The following is a 14,155-nucleotide window of genomic DNA, read 5'->3' as shown; positions in this document are numbered from 1 at the left end:
AAAAAAAAAAAAAAAAAAGAAAACTACCAGGAATCTTTCCAAGTCCTTGACTTCTCTTGATCAGACATTCCAACTGTCAAGCTCAGAAGTAATCTTCCCTTAGGAACTGTCCCTATTATCTTCGTCTGCAGCAACAACTGTATTTTATAATTATCTGTGTAACTACACTTAAATACTAGTTTAGATCTAAAGTGTTACAGTTTAACACAATTCAATAATTAAGGTATCGGTTGCAAGGTTAGAAATAGAAGAGACTGTCCTTTAAAAACCAAGACGATGAACTTCTACAAAGGACAAGGGAAGTGGAAATCCTAGAATGGACTTTCAGACAGAATATCCTAGAACAAAGAAAGCATATACTTAGAGAACTCAAGAGAAAAAAGGGTGGTCTGAGGTCTCATGAACAAGACAGAACAGTCTTTGTCCAGCACATGCATGGCCCTGGGTCTATAAAAAACATTCTAGAAAAAGAAAAGAATCCTGAAGATGAGGGACAAAGGCAGTGAAAGGGCAGGGCTAAGATGGGGCCGTGGATGGCAAGGCAGGAAGTACATGGCCGATAGGTAGGTAAGATGGCTCAGGGGGAAGGTGGTAGGAAAATCTGATCCCCACCGGTTGTCCTCTGACCGCCACAGGAATGCCCCGGCAATAACTGAAACACAGAAGATAAGTGTGCGAAGAATGGAGTGCTCAAACCCAAGAACAGGTTGCTAATCTGCCCTGCGTTGACTAGGCCAGGAGGGGAGGGGAGAAGAGGACAGGCCATGCTTGGCTATGGCCAAAGACCCTGTCACAACACAAACAAAACAGAAACAAAGCAGTTTTGCAGCGACAATAAAAGCATAAAGTTTCCCGAAACACCTTTATCATCCTCTCTCTGCTACTAGATCTTGACCCAGGTCACTTAAAAACCATGTCAAAGTGGTTATTTAAAAATATTTGCGTTAGGGGCTATAGTTAGAAGGCAGGGCACTTGCCTAGTGTATTTGAGGCCCCGAGTTTGAGTCACATCAACTAAATAAATACAATAAAATAACGTGTATTTGCACATTCCAAAAACACAGTCTTCTGTTTATCCCCGTGATTAGTGCTGCTCTCAGCCCTGGTCAGAAAGATGTCTTCCTGCAATGGGAGGTGACGAATGAGCAGACTCAGAAGTGGGCGGGGTGCTGAGAAGTGCCGCAAGTGCTCCGCCCTAGATGGGACATCTGCATCCAGGACATCTGCATCCAGGAGCCATCCAAAGGAAGGCTGTGTACAGGCTGGAGGATGGGGAGGGGGCTGTGAGTCTACTGGGCATGGTATGCCCAATGCCCGCTGCACTCATGAACTCTGCAGCGGGGTTACCCACACACGATGAAGCCAAAAGACGAGCCAGCACTCAGCCATCATGCCAGCAGGCACAACTAACTGGACTCAGTGGATTACATACACAGGAGTGTGGGGTGGGCGGTAGACATGAGGTGGGAGGGAGGCATGCTGAGAGACAGAGAGGAGTGGCCTGGAGAGGATATGATTAAGATACATTGTATACATGTATGAAGTGGTCAAAGGATGAATAAAAGATACTTTAAACATTAAACATTAAATGAAAATTTAAAAGGACTTATGTTCTCAATAGGACAGAAAATTGGCCATGAACTATGATTCTGGTTAGTTTGTTTACTGCCAAGACCAATTAAGTCATTAGCTTATTTAAGAAAGCTTTCTGACTTAATTAGTGGAATCTATTGTAGGGGGAAGAAAGATGTATTTGAATTGCCATTGTCCTTGTTTGTCATGGACATACAGACAGAAAGGGGAATACACGACCATAAATACAGGGCTGGCAGGGCCAGAGAGATGGCTCAGTGGTTAAGAGCACTGGTTGTTCTCGTAGAGGACCCGGGTTCAGTTCCCAACACCTACATGGTGTCTCACAAGCATCTGTAACTCTAGTCCCAGGGGATTTGATGTCCTCTTTTGGCCGTAGCAGGAGACAGGCACACATGCAGTGCACGGATATTCATTCAGGCAAACATCCACACACATAAGAGAAAAGAAAAGGAAAAGAAAGTCCTTGCTTAGAAAATAAATAAACAAACACAGGGTTGGTGAGATGGCTCAGTGGGTAAAGGCACGTGCCACCAACACGGATGAATTCAGTCTGATCCCTGGGGCCCACATGATGGAAGGAGAGAACCACCTCCTGCAGGCTGTGCTCCAACCTCCACTTGGACATATGATCCTATACCTACACAGAGCAGATAAACGAATATAATAAAGATGAGTATATACTACAGAATCCCAGTTTAATCTGGGAATAAATATTTTCCCTTAAAATAGCAGAAGAAACTGGAGTTGAACTCTTCTAATGAATATTTCATTCATTAATTACACTATTAAAATAAAGCATTGAAGGTGGATTCGATTTCACTTTCTTCATGGAGGCTGGAGGTAAAATGACGGGACCGCTGCTGATGGACTCAGGCACGGGCTATTCCTCTGCTGGGAGCTAAAGACATCCTCACAAACAGCAGAGTGGCCAGTTAAACAGGTACGAGGCTAGCCCACCACAAGTTAAGTCACCCAGGCCAAACTGCACCCCAAAATAAGAACTCAAGAACTAGCTGCTGTGAGTGACAGAAATTTCCTCCCTAAAGGAAAATAAATTGAAGATGTTTTCTCAGTAAGTCCCCAAATTCCCCAAACATGTTAAGGCAGGATCTTTCCTTGTATGTATGCATGTATGTATACACATATGTATATGCACACACATGTATACATATACATGTATGTATACATACACTCACATATGTGTATGTATGTCTTTCTGTGTGTGTGCATGTGTGTATCTGTCTGTTCTTTTGGGGAGAGGAGGAAGGAATTAAAACCAGAATCAAATTATGAAGCAAGATGCATCTATATGTAACACTAGAAAGAACATACCTCTGGGTGCAGAGGGAGGCTTCGTGATTCCTCTGCCTCAGCTCTCTAGCACTGGCCCCACTCCTACCCCCTGCTCTACTGAAGACCGTCTGTTTATGAATGTTGGCAAGCAATGAAAACACTTGTTCAGGTTGGCTTGCCTGTTAAGCCACGCTAGATAGGCAGGCAGCCTCTGAGAGCACAATGGACACACTGTGCAGGATGCCATGCAGTAAGGAAAGTGTCAGGCGGGTGCTTGGCTCCTGGGCTCGGCTAAGAGCAGGGAAGAACATGCAAGGGCTCACCTGAGTCTCTCCTGTTGCTGCATTTTATTAAAGCAGGAAACAAGCCTTTCTCTTCTTTTTCTTTTTTTGTTTTGGAGACAGGGTTTCTCTTTGTAGTCCTAGCTGTCCTGGAACTTGCTCTGTAGACCAGGCTGGCCTTGAACTCACAGAGATCTGCCTGCCTCTGCCTCAAGTGCTGGGATTAAATGTGTGTGCCACCACTGTCTGGTTGAAACAAGCCTTTTAAGTGAACAAAGATCTCACAGGAATTCCTATCTTCTCACACTCTTCCCCCAGGGAAGAAGGGCACAGGCTCCTCTTAGCAAGAAGAATTCTACTCCACTCTGTCTTCATCATCCCTGGATCAACACCATACGGGAAAGCAGTTGCCATCACTGGCTGGGTGATGACTCAGGAGAGGAAATACATACAAGGAAATACATTTATTGTTTTGACTTCAGAAATGACTATTTACACCACTCAGAAGTGAGCTAACAAGAGGGCAAAAAAAAAAATAAAAAGAAACTTCTATGTCAGACACTTCTCTGAGTTCCTGGAAGAACTGGGGTGGGGGCTTCCCATTCAGAGGTACACCACCCATGCTCTACCCTTAGGATGACTTAAACCCCCCAAAAACACCCTCTTAACTTCACTTCTTTGAATTCTGGGAAAATCTGTGCCTGCTGCAGCTGGTCCGGTGTCCCTCAGGGAGGATTTTTAGTGGGTGGGTTTCCATCATCCCCCTGGCTCCATCTCATGGCATCAGAACTGCTGGGAGGGAACAAGCCTTTTCCTTACTATCGCCTGGGTGAAAACCATGTCAGATGTTGGTCTTGGGCCGAAATGACAGCAAGGCTGACAGTGTACTTGGTGTTCGTGGGAAGATCACTCGCCTAGCATGCAAAAGGCCCTGCATTTGACGCTCTGTACCTAAACAAACAAACAACAAAAGCAACTACTTTTGTTGTTATTCTGAGGCCCAAACCCAGGGCTTTGGGCTCCTTAGGTAGAAAATCCCCAACCCCTTGTGTCTACTGGAAACGACACAGTGTACCTCTTGGTGGAGCTACTTAGTGCTAAACACAAGTGAAATATTTCTTCGGCTTTTTGAGATGCTGTCTTAAAGTTCAGGCTGACTTGGTACTCCTTGAGCAGGTAGCCCAGGCTAGCCTCCAGCTCAAAATTATCCTGTCTCAGCATCCTGAGTCCTGCTGCCATGGCCAGAGAAAGGATTTCTAACTCCTCACACTCGAAACCTGAGTCAGAGGAGATATCTAGACAACAGAAATGGAATCGTACTTAATTCTCCATTATTTCCCTAAAACTACCCTTTTCTAAGCTTCCAAAACCAAACCAAAACAGAAAGACAGAAAGAAATAATACAGTGATGAAGAGAGCAAAAGCAGTGTCAGAAACAAAGAAAAGGAAAAATTTTAAAAAAAGAATACAAGAGTTCTATGAAAATGCCCCAATAAAAATTCATTGCTTTGAAACGTTAATCCAAAAAATAATTTAAGGAAAAAAATCATGATTTTTAAAAAATCTTCAAATATAAAGTTGATGGCTAAATAAAGTGCATTGGAGTTGAATTCAGAAGGTGGGTGGGGCCATGTCAACCTAACACAGCCCTGGGGTTATGATATTTTCCCATCCCTCAGAGAAGAACCTGTCACCATGGATGGACCACTTCAACTCTTTGTCCCAGCCTTAAGAATATGCATACCTGGCTTAGATGCCTAGAAAGTGCCATTCGTTTATCGACCCCAGCAACTGCTTTGAAAAATTGACTGTGACCTTCTAACTGTGTCTAACACATCAAAGTTTAAACAGCCTTAACTACAAAACCTGCTCCGGTTCTCTTAAATCTGCATTGCAAACACTGATAGGGTCAGGCTGCCAAATGGGAAAAAGTTTCTTAACTCCTCCTGGAGCGAAAATGAAAAACTAAAACCAAACCAACCAACCAACTAAACAAACGACGACAAAAGACCAAAACCTGCTTCAGGAGCACAATTTTCAGTATCAAAATTAACATCCTAATTAATCCAAAGTGAGGATATTCCAAAAGACATCTTCCGCCAACTTCTTGGGATGGGGTCAAAGGGAAGTCCCTCTAGTTTTCCCCCAGATCTTTCATCAAGGAATTCCCCAGGCCGAACTTTAGTAAAGAGATGGAAAGCCAGTCTGCTGTTTACAAGAGGCGAGGCGGCCCGCTAGTCTAATCTCTACAAATCGTCTGGCTAGCCCTTGGCCAGTCTTTGCGATCCGTGTCTTTCATTCCAGGGCCCATCACATGATCCCCCTTCCAGTGTCCCGGAACTCAACACTCGGGGAGACCTAGGATTCGTAGAAGCGGAACATCGGTGTCCAGGTGTCAGTTTTGCTGCCGTCCCCGCCGGATGCCACCAGGACCCAGGCAGCCCGTGTTTTTCCCCCAGGTGCCTGACTGCCAGGTCAGAAAGCAACACTCTCGCTCTGAATGCTCGCTTTTCTCTGGTATCCCATTCACCCGCTCTCCTTGGACTCCAGTGCTGGCCCTGCTCTGGGACACCTGTCTGTCTTGTCCTTTCGTGGGGACTCCTCTTGTCACCCAATTGTCCTAAACTTTCTTCAAGTCCTCTTTACATCCATCGAGAGAGTAGTTTCCAGAACCACTGCCCTGGCCTCCCTTGAGGTTCTTTGCCTATCTCTTGGGTGCCCTTCCTTCATTCCGCTGCCTGGATTCTCTCAAATCCACTTGCTCAGTCTGCAGTCCCGGTCCTTCTCAGTGTCTCCTCTGCTCACTCCACGGGTCCGGTCCCTTTCTGAGTCCGCTCCGCTCTCCTCACTGGTCTACCTGGGGCGGATCTTCTCGTTCATCCCACCGTCCCAGTCCCTCCGGAGTCCTCTTGCTCATTCCACTGCCCCTGATCCCTCTCCAGGTCCCTATTCAAGTCGCTTCGTTAATCCCACTGCCCAGTCCCGTTCTGGGGTCCCCTTGCTCACCTGCGGTATTTCTCGGTCTCCTCCTCATCTAGCTTCCCCCATCCCTCTCGGCATCCCCTCTCTCACGAGCGGTCCTACTCGGAATCCACTCTTTACTTCGCCGTCCCTGTCCCCATCCTGGTCCTCTCCCTCACCCGCGGTCCTTCTCGGGGTCCCCTCCGCACTCCCCGTCCCGGTTCCCTCCCGGTCCCTCGAGCACTGACAACTCTGTTCCCGGGATGCTCGTGGCCGCTGCTCCGGGTCCCCGCGCCGGGACTCCGGCTGTCACTCTGGCGCCCGCTCTCTCACCTCAGCACTGTCACCCTCGACCCCGTCGCCACCGCCTTCTCTCACTCGTGCCCCGAGTCGCTCTTGTGCCGAGTCCTCGCGTGCTGCGTTCCCAAGCGCAGCCTCCCGCCCGCGAGTCCGCGTCGCGCTCCACTCTCCACGCAGGACCCTCGCTGCCGCCGCTGCTGCTGTCCGAGGTGCGGCTCCGCCAGGGGTGGCCAATCGCACCCGATTGCGCGGAGCGTGCCCCGCCCCCACTCGGCCCCGCCCTCGACCCCGCCCCCTGCCCCGCTCTGATAGGCTCTCTACTGACCTTACCTGCTCGCCGGCCTTGGGCCCCCTGTCGCACATAGGCGTTCGATTGGCCTTCCCTGGGAAACCCGAGCGGTCGATGGGTCCACGGGATTGGCGGAATAGGGAGTGGGCGGGCCCTGTGGGCGGGGCTCTCTCAAACGCGGAAGTTCTCCCCACTTGGGTTACCCGTGGCCCTCTTCGGGTGCGGTCAGGCTTGTTTGTGCAGCGCAGGGGTCAAAGTTCGTGGCTCTCTTCTCCACACCTTGACTTTTCTCGGGAGACCACCGTGGGAGAGCATGTTGGGCGGACCCGGTCTCTCAGGTCGCTCGCTGGACAGTTTACAGCTTCTAGTCACCCATAAGGCAAGCTTTCCTCCTGGGACTTGCAATTATTTCCTAGCTCTCAGACGGGGGAATTGCGTTTTCTTGCCTTACGTTCAGTGGACGCCAGTTTAGTGCTGGAGAGGAAAAAGAATCTGTAGACTAGATAAACACTAAGTACTTAACACGGTTTTGGGAAGTCAAGCCTTTCCACTCGCTGTGGCCGCCTATGCTGTGACCACCAATACTTCACAGGCAGAGGCAGGAAAATCGCCTCAAGTTTAAGTCTAGCCTGGGCTAGATGGCTAGACCCTGTCACACAAGGGAAAAAAGCTGAAAAAGGAAACACTCGTTTTGTGAGTTTTGATTATCACGGCTGAACAAGGAGTTAGGATAGGAGAGGTTTCAGCAAGCATATTCAACTGAACTTCTTCCAGGGCCACGGACTTTAAGGAACCAAAGGTGGAAGGACACTGAGTTTTGACCCCAAGTGCACCCTGCAATCACCTGGATCCATCCCGAGCCACGCGGAAACGCAGTGCTTGCCAGGGATTAAAGTACACCAGGACCTGTCTCACGGTTTTGCGGAAAGGGCTGTGTTGTTCCAGTTAACGGTAGAGGCTCAAAACGGGTTTCGGCAGGAGCCCATTTTCACCCGGAGCAACGTCAGATGTAGACACACCTTATCTCTTAGTAAATGCTCTACTGTAAAGTTTTTAAATTCTTATTTATCTTATCTGCGATTGGCTCTGGCGCAGCCACGGCCTAGAACTCTGCTCTAGTAGACAACTTGGCCTTGAACTTGCCAGCGCCTCAGCTGGGATTCAAGGCGTGGCCACCACACCTGCCCTGTTTTCGTGTTTTGTTCTACCGGAGGTTTAACCAAGCTACTCAAACGCGTCCGAAAGTTGCTCATTTTAACTCTGAGCTCTATCCCGTCCCTCTCCCAGTCCACATTTGCATCCTAAACATCTGTTTGCAAATCAAAGTTCATCCCAACCTCTGGGCACCCTTAAAATCTTCTTGGTGGGAACCCAGAGGCTGCCTGGGAAGGCCTGAAGTTGTGAACACTGGGCTCCAGGGTTTGAGTTTTAGGTTCGATTCGGAGGTACGCGTTTTCCTGAGTAGTCTGAATACCGTCTTTGGGTGAGAAGCAGTGGAGGACTTTAAGGAATGAAATGATTCTAAAGGAAACTTAGGTTTTATAGGCAAAGTTGGCTATAGAATGGAATAGAATTAAAAAAAAGATGGAACAGAAGTTGACCAAGCCTAAAATAAGAGATTTTTAAAAAGTCGTTTCTGTCTTCCAGCTCTGCAGTCTCCAGGGAAGATAAGGGGTAAACTGTGGTCATCCAACTGTTTGTGTCGCTGTCAAACACATAAAACAGGAAGGCATGACTACTAACACAGGCTGTCTGCAGTCAGGGAGACAGAAATAAAAGTTAAAGGAAATCAGGATTACAAAGAAGGGCCCAGTTTCTTGTAACTTTTAGTAACAAAACCAACTACTTTTTGATTCATTGTATCAATGAATTCTGATTTCAAAAATGTTGCCCTTCATTTTTTTTTCTGTTTTGTGAATAGCATTATTAATGAACGCTAGTCCCACAGTGTGGATTTCAGATAGTTTACATGTGATCCAACAGGGGGTGGGTGCGTGTGCACCTGAACACACACACACACACACACACACACACACACACACACACACACGAAGCCGACGTCATCCTTTGCAGGAGAGACCTCTCTGCAAACCTCTACCCGACGTCATCCTTTGCAGGAGAGACCTCTGCAAACCTCTACTGAGACTGAGCTTGAAGAAAGACTTGTTGAGAAGGGATTTCAGATCCCAGGACTTCTGGGAAGCTCATCTCAGCATTGCATTCTGGGAATTCTCGCATTTCACACACAGGCCCTATCCCTTACAAAGAGAGCCAAGATTTAATGAAAACAAGGTAGTAAATGTCAGAATGAATGGGACCAAACACGAATGTTCTCTTTTTTAGAAGTATCTCTGGGCCAATTTGGAAATACATTTGATCATAGAGGATGTGAGAATCAAATATTGTATTGGGTTCCACCCTGCCTTTGACACACATCTGCCCCGTTTTTGTTACTTCTTCCTTTTCCTGTGCAGATTTGACTACTGAAGGATGTTACTGTTACCACTTTGTCCCCACCTCCTGGCATTAGGAATTGAAGTTAGCTAGGGTCTCCAGCATGCCAGGCAAGTGCTCTACCCAGCTGCATCCACAGCCCTCTTTTTGTTTTCAGGCAGGGTCTCATTAAGATGGATGACCTCAATCTTACCTTCCCTCCTACTTTATCTTCCTGAGTAGCTGGGATTATAGTCTTGACCCACTGGGCTCACTTTTCTTTCTTTTTCTCTTTCTTTCTTTCTTTCTTTCTTTCTTTCTTTCTTTCTTTCTTTCTTAGGTTTTTAGAGACATGTTTCTCTGTAGTTTTGGAGCCTGTCCTGGAATTCACTCTGTTTTTTTTTTGTTGTTGTTGTTGTTGTTTTTTTTTTGTTGTTGTTGTTGGTTTTTTTTTTTTTTTTTTTTTTTTTTTTTTGGTTTTTCGAGACAGGGTTTCTCTGTGGTTTTGGAGCCTGTCCTGGAACTAGCTCTGTAGACCAGGCTGGTCTCGAACTCACAGAGATCCGCCTGCCTCTGCCTCCCGAGTGCTGGGATTAAAGGTGTGTGCCACCACAGCCCGGCTGGAACTCACTCTGTAGACCACACTGGTCTCATTGAGATCCGCCTGCCTCTGCCTCCCCAGTGCTTGGAACTCAGAGATCCGCCTGCCCTGTGCTGGGATTACATGAGTGTGCCACTACACCGGCGTTGGCTTTTCAATTTCAGCCAACGTATTATTTGCTCACCTGAAAATTAGCAGGCTAACTAGTTACTGGATTAGGCAAAAGTACCTTAAACATTACATTTGAGGAAACACAAGGCAGCTGTTCCATGAACAGCCTGGATTTGGGATTCTAAACTGATGCCACCTCTCTCTCTCTCTCTCTCTCTCTCCCTTCCTTCCTTCTCTCTTACTTCTTTTCTTTCTTTTTTTTGAATGGAGAATGATAGCTCTTTGATCATTTGTCAAATCAGGAAAAACAGCTCACCCAGTAAACCTATTCAAACGAAAGCACTAGAAAGAAAGGCCTGGGTACATACGTTCACTCGGGGACGGAATGGCAGCAGCTTGCCTTTATTTTAATTCTTAAGCCCCCATTATGGCAGGGGCGGAAGCAGACTCCCCATTTTCTGTATCACACACACTCTAGCTGTCCAGGTTTCCACACCCACCACGGATTGGTTCTTGTCATTCACCTCTCCAGGGCTTTGCCAAGCCTCCGCCCAGGTTGCGCCCGTCCACAGTTTAGTTTTGACTCCGGGCGCCGCCTGGCGGCCGTTTCCGGAAGTGTCCTTCCAGCTTCGGGGTCTTGTCCGCAGCCAGCGCTGCCCAAGGATATGCCTGACTCCAGCGACAGCTGCCTTCGCCCCCTCCCCGTGGCCGTTCGATCGAGCATTCTTAAGAAAGCGATGAAGGCGCTGCTGTGTGAGAGAACGTGGAGCCCTGCGTCTCACCCATCGCCTCGAGGATGGCGGCATCAGGCTGTCACCGGGCAGCCTCCGACCCGGAAGTGGCTGGCCGCTCTAGGTCCCCGTTGCCCAGCGCGGGCGCCAGGGGCGGAGCTCGTCGCCGAGGGAGACCGGGTGGCGGCGACTCCGGCTCCGCGAGGTGGGGGCCGTCCGGAGCGCAGCCAGGCGGCCGCGATCTCCGCGGGACACGTTCCGCTGCGGCCCGAGGCGGCGACATGAGTGCCGCGGGGCTGCTGGCTCCCGCGCCCGCCCCGGCTGCAGCGCCGCCCGCCCCGGAGTACTACCCCGAGGACGACGAGGAGCTGGAGAGCGCCGAGGACGACGAGCGCAGTTGCCGGGGCCGCGAGTCCGACGAAGGTGAGGTCCGGGCTGCGATCGGGGCCCGGGGGCTATGGGGCAGGGGTCAGAGGTCGCCAGAGCTCTCCAGAGCCAGGGCTTCCTGCTCGGTGTCTCAGATCTTCTCTGGATGTCATCCCTTGGAGTGCACTTGGGTCGGAGTGATGCCCAGCTTCTCTCCTCAAAATGCTTAACGCCCTGGCTCCACTTGGGGACCTGGAACTAGCCAGGTGTAAGTATTGATTTGTCTGGCAACTACACCAGCTTTGTGACCTCAAGGTGCCCAGCCTCTTGTTTGCCCACCTGATGCGGAGTCGTATGGAGTCCTCACTTCCTGGGTGGGTGTAAGGGTTAAATCCGCTTTGCCGCTGTGAAGCAGACGCAAGGGGAGGTCGGGAGTTGTTTTCAGTCCCGAGTATTTTACGTTTGCATTCTTGCTTCCCAGAGCTCCACTTCTCAATCTGGACTTTGTGTGCTCCAGTGGCTAGTGCGAGGGACACCCAGAGAGACTGAGGAAGGAGCTGGCTAAGTGGAGGAGAGGCTAATAGGTGCGGAGGGGGAGGCGGGGCGGCCTTGGTATGAGTAGAGTATAGTATTCCGGCACAAAGTCGGGCTGTAAAAAGCAAAAAGCTACTTCAGCTGTTCTCAAGGAGGATTGTCCTACTCATTCTAGTCTCTCTAGTGCCTAGGGACATAGCTGACTGCCACTTGACAGGACCTCTGTGAAAGTACCTCTCAAAAAAAAAAAAAAGGCAACGTTTACAGGGCAGAATTATTTATTTATTTATTTATTTATTTGGTTTTTCGAGACAGGGTTTCTCTGTGGCTTTGGAGCCTGTCCTGGAACTAGCTCTTGTAGACCAGGCTGGTCTCGAACTCACAGAGATCCGCCTGCCTCTGCCTCCCAAGTGCTGGGATTAAAGGCGTGCGCCACCATCGCCCGGCTTATTTTATTTTCGAGACCGGTTTTCTCCGTAGCTTTTGGTTCCTGTCCTGGAACTAGCTCTTGTAGACCAGGCTGGCCTTGAACTCACAGAGAGCCGCCTGCCTCTGCCTCCCGAGTGCTGGGATCACCACTGCCCTGCTTACAGAGCAGAATGTTGAGGGAACTGATTGCATTTGGTTTAATTCCGTTAAAAGGCAAGGCTTAACCGGGGATTTTGCAATGTGAGACGCTGCATTGCTTTTAATGACCACAAGGGGGTGCAGTGAAGACAAAATTGACTTCCTTCTTCGATGTAGGGGTTATTGGATTCAGCTATTTGCCTAAGATCCGTTTAAATTATTATTATTTATTAGTATATATAATATTGTATATATGGACCAAGAGAAATGGCTCAGCCGTTTAGAGCGCTTGCTGATTCTTCAGAGGATCCAGGTTTTGATGGTTCATAACTGTCTATAACTCCAGCTCCAGGAAGGAGATCTAGTCCCTCCTGGCCTCTGATCTTTGTGTGTTCCAGGAATGCAGGTGGTGTACGCACATGCAGACAAAGCACCCAGACATATAAAACGAAGTGAATATAATTGAAAATGTTTTTTCATTAATATTTGTTTATGTGTGTGTCTGTGCCTGAGTTTATGTGCACCACGTTTGTACAGGTGCCCTTTGAAACCAGAAGAGGGCACCAGATCCCCTGAACCTGGAGTTACCAGACATTATAGACCATCTGGTGTGGGTGTTGGGAACCAATCCCATATCCTCTGCAAAGAACAGCCTCCAGCCCCTGTTTTTAAAAATCTATTTTTGGCCATGCAAGGTTTTTTAAAAATTATCTTGCACCTCTCCCGTTTTTTTTTTTTTTTTTTTTTATCTGTTAACTCTGAAAGCATTTCAGGTTTAGAACTGGATGTGTTGTGGAGACGGCCTCCTTCTTATTGTGTGTCTCTAATGTGTGGCGGGTGAGCACGTGCATGCCCTATCCTCTCTCACTGAACTGCGCACTCTGCCGCTCTAGCCTTCATCAGGACTGCCGATCCCATGCACCTCTCCTCTTCCCTGACTGTATGGCATATAAAAGCAGATTCTCAGCATAAACCCAAGATAGAAAAGGCCTTTTCTTTTTTGTTTTAAGCACATTTAATATATTTGTTTTTGCTAGCAGGTTCATGCAGACCCACGCTGGGTAGAAGTTTGTTATTCTCCCAGGTGCCCACTAATTATGCTGTCATGATACCAGTTGTATGACTTTTGATCTCAGCCGTCGCTTCTTCCCTTATTTCGTGCAGACACCGAGGACGCTAGTGAGACAGACCTGGCAAAGCACGATGAGGAAGACTACGTGGAGATGAAGGAACAGTGAGTCTGGCTTTGTGCCTTTTCTCTGGAGTCTCCGATTCTGACCCTAGTGCTCGCAAAGCTCGCATTTTCTTGCAGTTTCCCTTCTGGCCGTGTCTGGGAGTTTCCTCTTGTGAGGCTCTCCTGCCGGTAGGCTAGCAAGAGCTGTGCTGGAGAGGATGGAGTGAGGGCAGCGAGGCCATTGCAGGCTGATGTGGAAACAGGTGCCCAGAGACATGGGCATCTTGCAGGTCCCTAGCCCCGTTGCACACTGTAGGAAATGCTAGGTATCCCGAGTGTCCTGAGATTCAGGGAAGCTGGGATCAGAGCAGCTTGCTGACCCCTTCCTGCTGTCTGCTGTTTGCTCTCACAGCCTCACCCAAGCCTTCCTTTGTCTTCAGCCACAGTCACATGTACCCAGAGAAACCAAAGTCCTGCTTGTTTTTTGCTGGAGTGGGGGAATGATTTTAGGACCAGCCTAGCCCCCGGCTCACAGGGTGCTGGGACTAACATTGTGCACCACCACGCTTGGCCTTGCTTTTTATTTATTTATTTATTTACTTTTTTTTTTGGACAAGGAAAACATACCACCAACCACCAACAAGAAACAAAACCCAGAGTCTTGCCATGTTGCCATACTGGTCCCAAACTTGGGTTCCAGTGTAGCTGGGACTGCAGCTGTGTCCCCTGTACTGCCCCAGCCTTTGTCTGTGTCAGGTGGGCGGGGGGATAGGACGTGTCAAACGATGTAGGGTCTCACTGGGCAGTTCAGGATTCTCTGGGAATCATTGTCACCGAGGATGCCGGGAACTCCTTATAGTCCTCCTGCTACACACTCCTGAGTGCTGGGTTGTCACCGAGGATGCCGGGAACTCCTTA

General features: G+C 48.7%; 2 protein-coding genes across 2 annotated transcripts in view; one reads left to right on the top strand and one right to left on the bottom strand.

Annotated features, from left to right (window-relative positions):
- Positions 1 to 6,630, bottom strand: part of Taok3 (TAO kinase 3) — a 191,254-nt gene extending 184,624 nt beyond the window's left edge. Inside the window, exon 1 of the mRNA XM_026784036.1 lies at positions 6,465 to 6,630. The gene's annotated coding sequence lies outside the window, so the exon portion shown is untranslated. The remainder of the gene's footprint in view (positions 1 to 6,464) is intronic.
- A 3,654-nt stretch (positions 6,631 to 10,284) lies between these two features.
- Positions 10,285 to 14,155, top strand: part of Suds3 (SDS3 homolog, SIN3A corepressor complex component) — a 28,230-nt gene continuing 24,359 nt past the window's right edge. Inside the window, exons 1-2 of the mRNA XM_026784596.1 lie at positions 10,285 to 11,019; positions 13,228 to 13,297. Of these exons, the coding sequence (XP_026640397.1) occupies positions 10,662 to 11,019; positions 13,228 to 13,297 (428 nt within the window). The 5' untranslated portion in view covers positions 10,285 to 10,661. The remainder of the gene's footprint in view (positions 11,020 to 13,227; positions 13,298 to 14,155) is intronic.

This window comes from Microtus ochrogaster, chromosome 2 (assembly GCF_000317375.1).
Source record: "Microtus ochrogaster isolate Prairie Vole_2 chromosome 2, MicOch1.0, whole genome shotgun sequence".
Classification (NCBI taxonomy): Eukaryota; Metazoa; Chordata; class Mammalia; order Rodentia; family Cricetidae; genus Microtus; species Microtus ochrogaster.
This window is presented reverse-complemented; position numbering and strand designations above follow the sequence as displayed.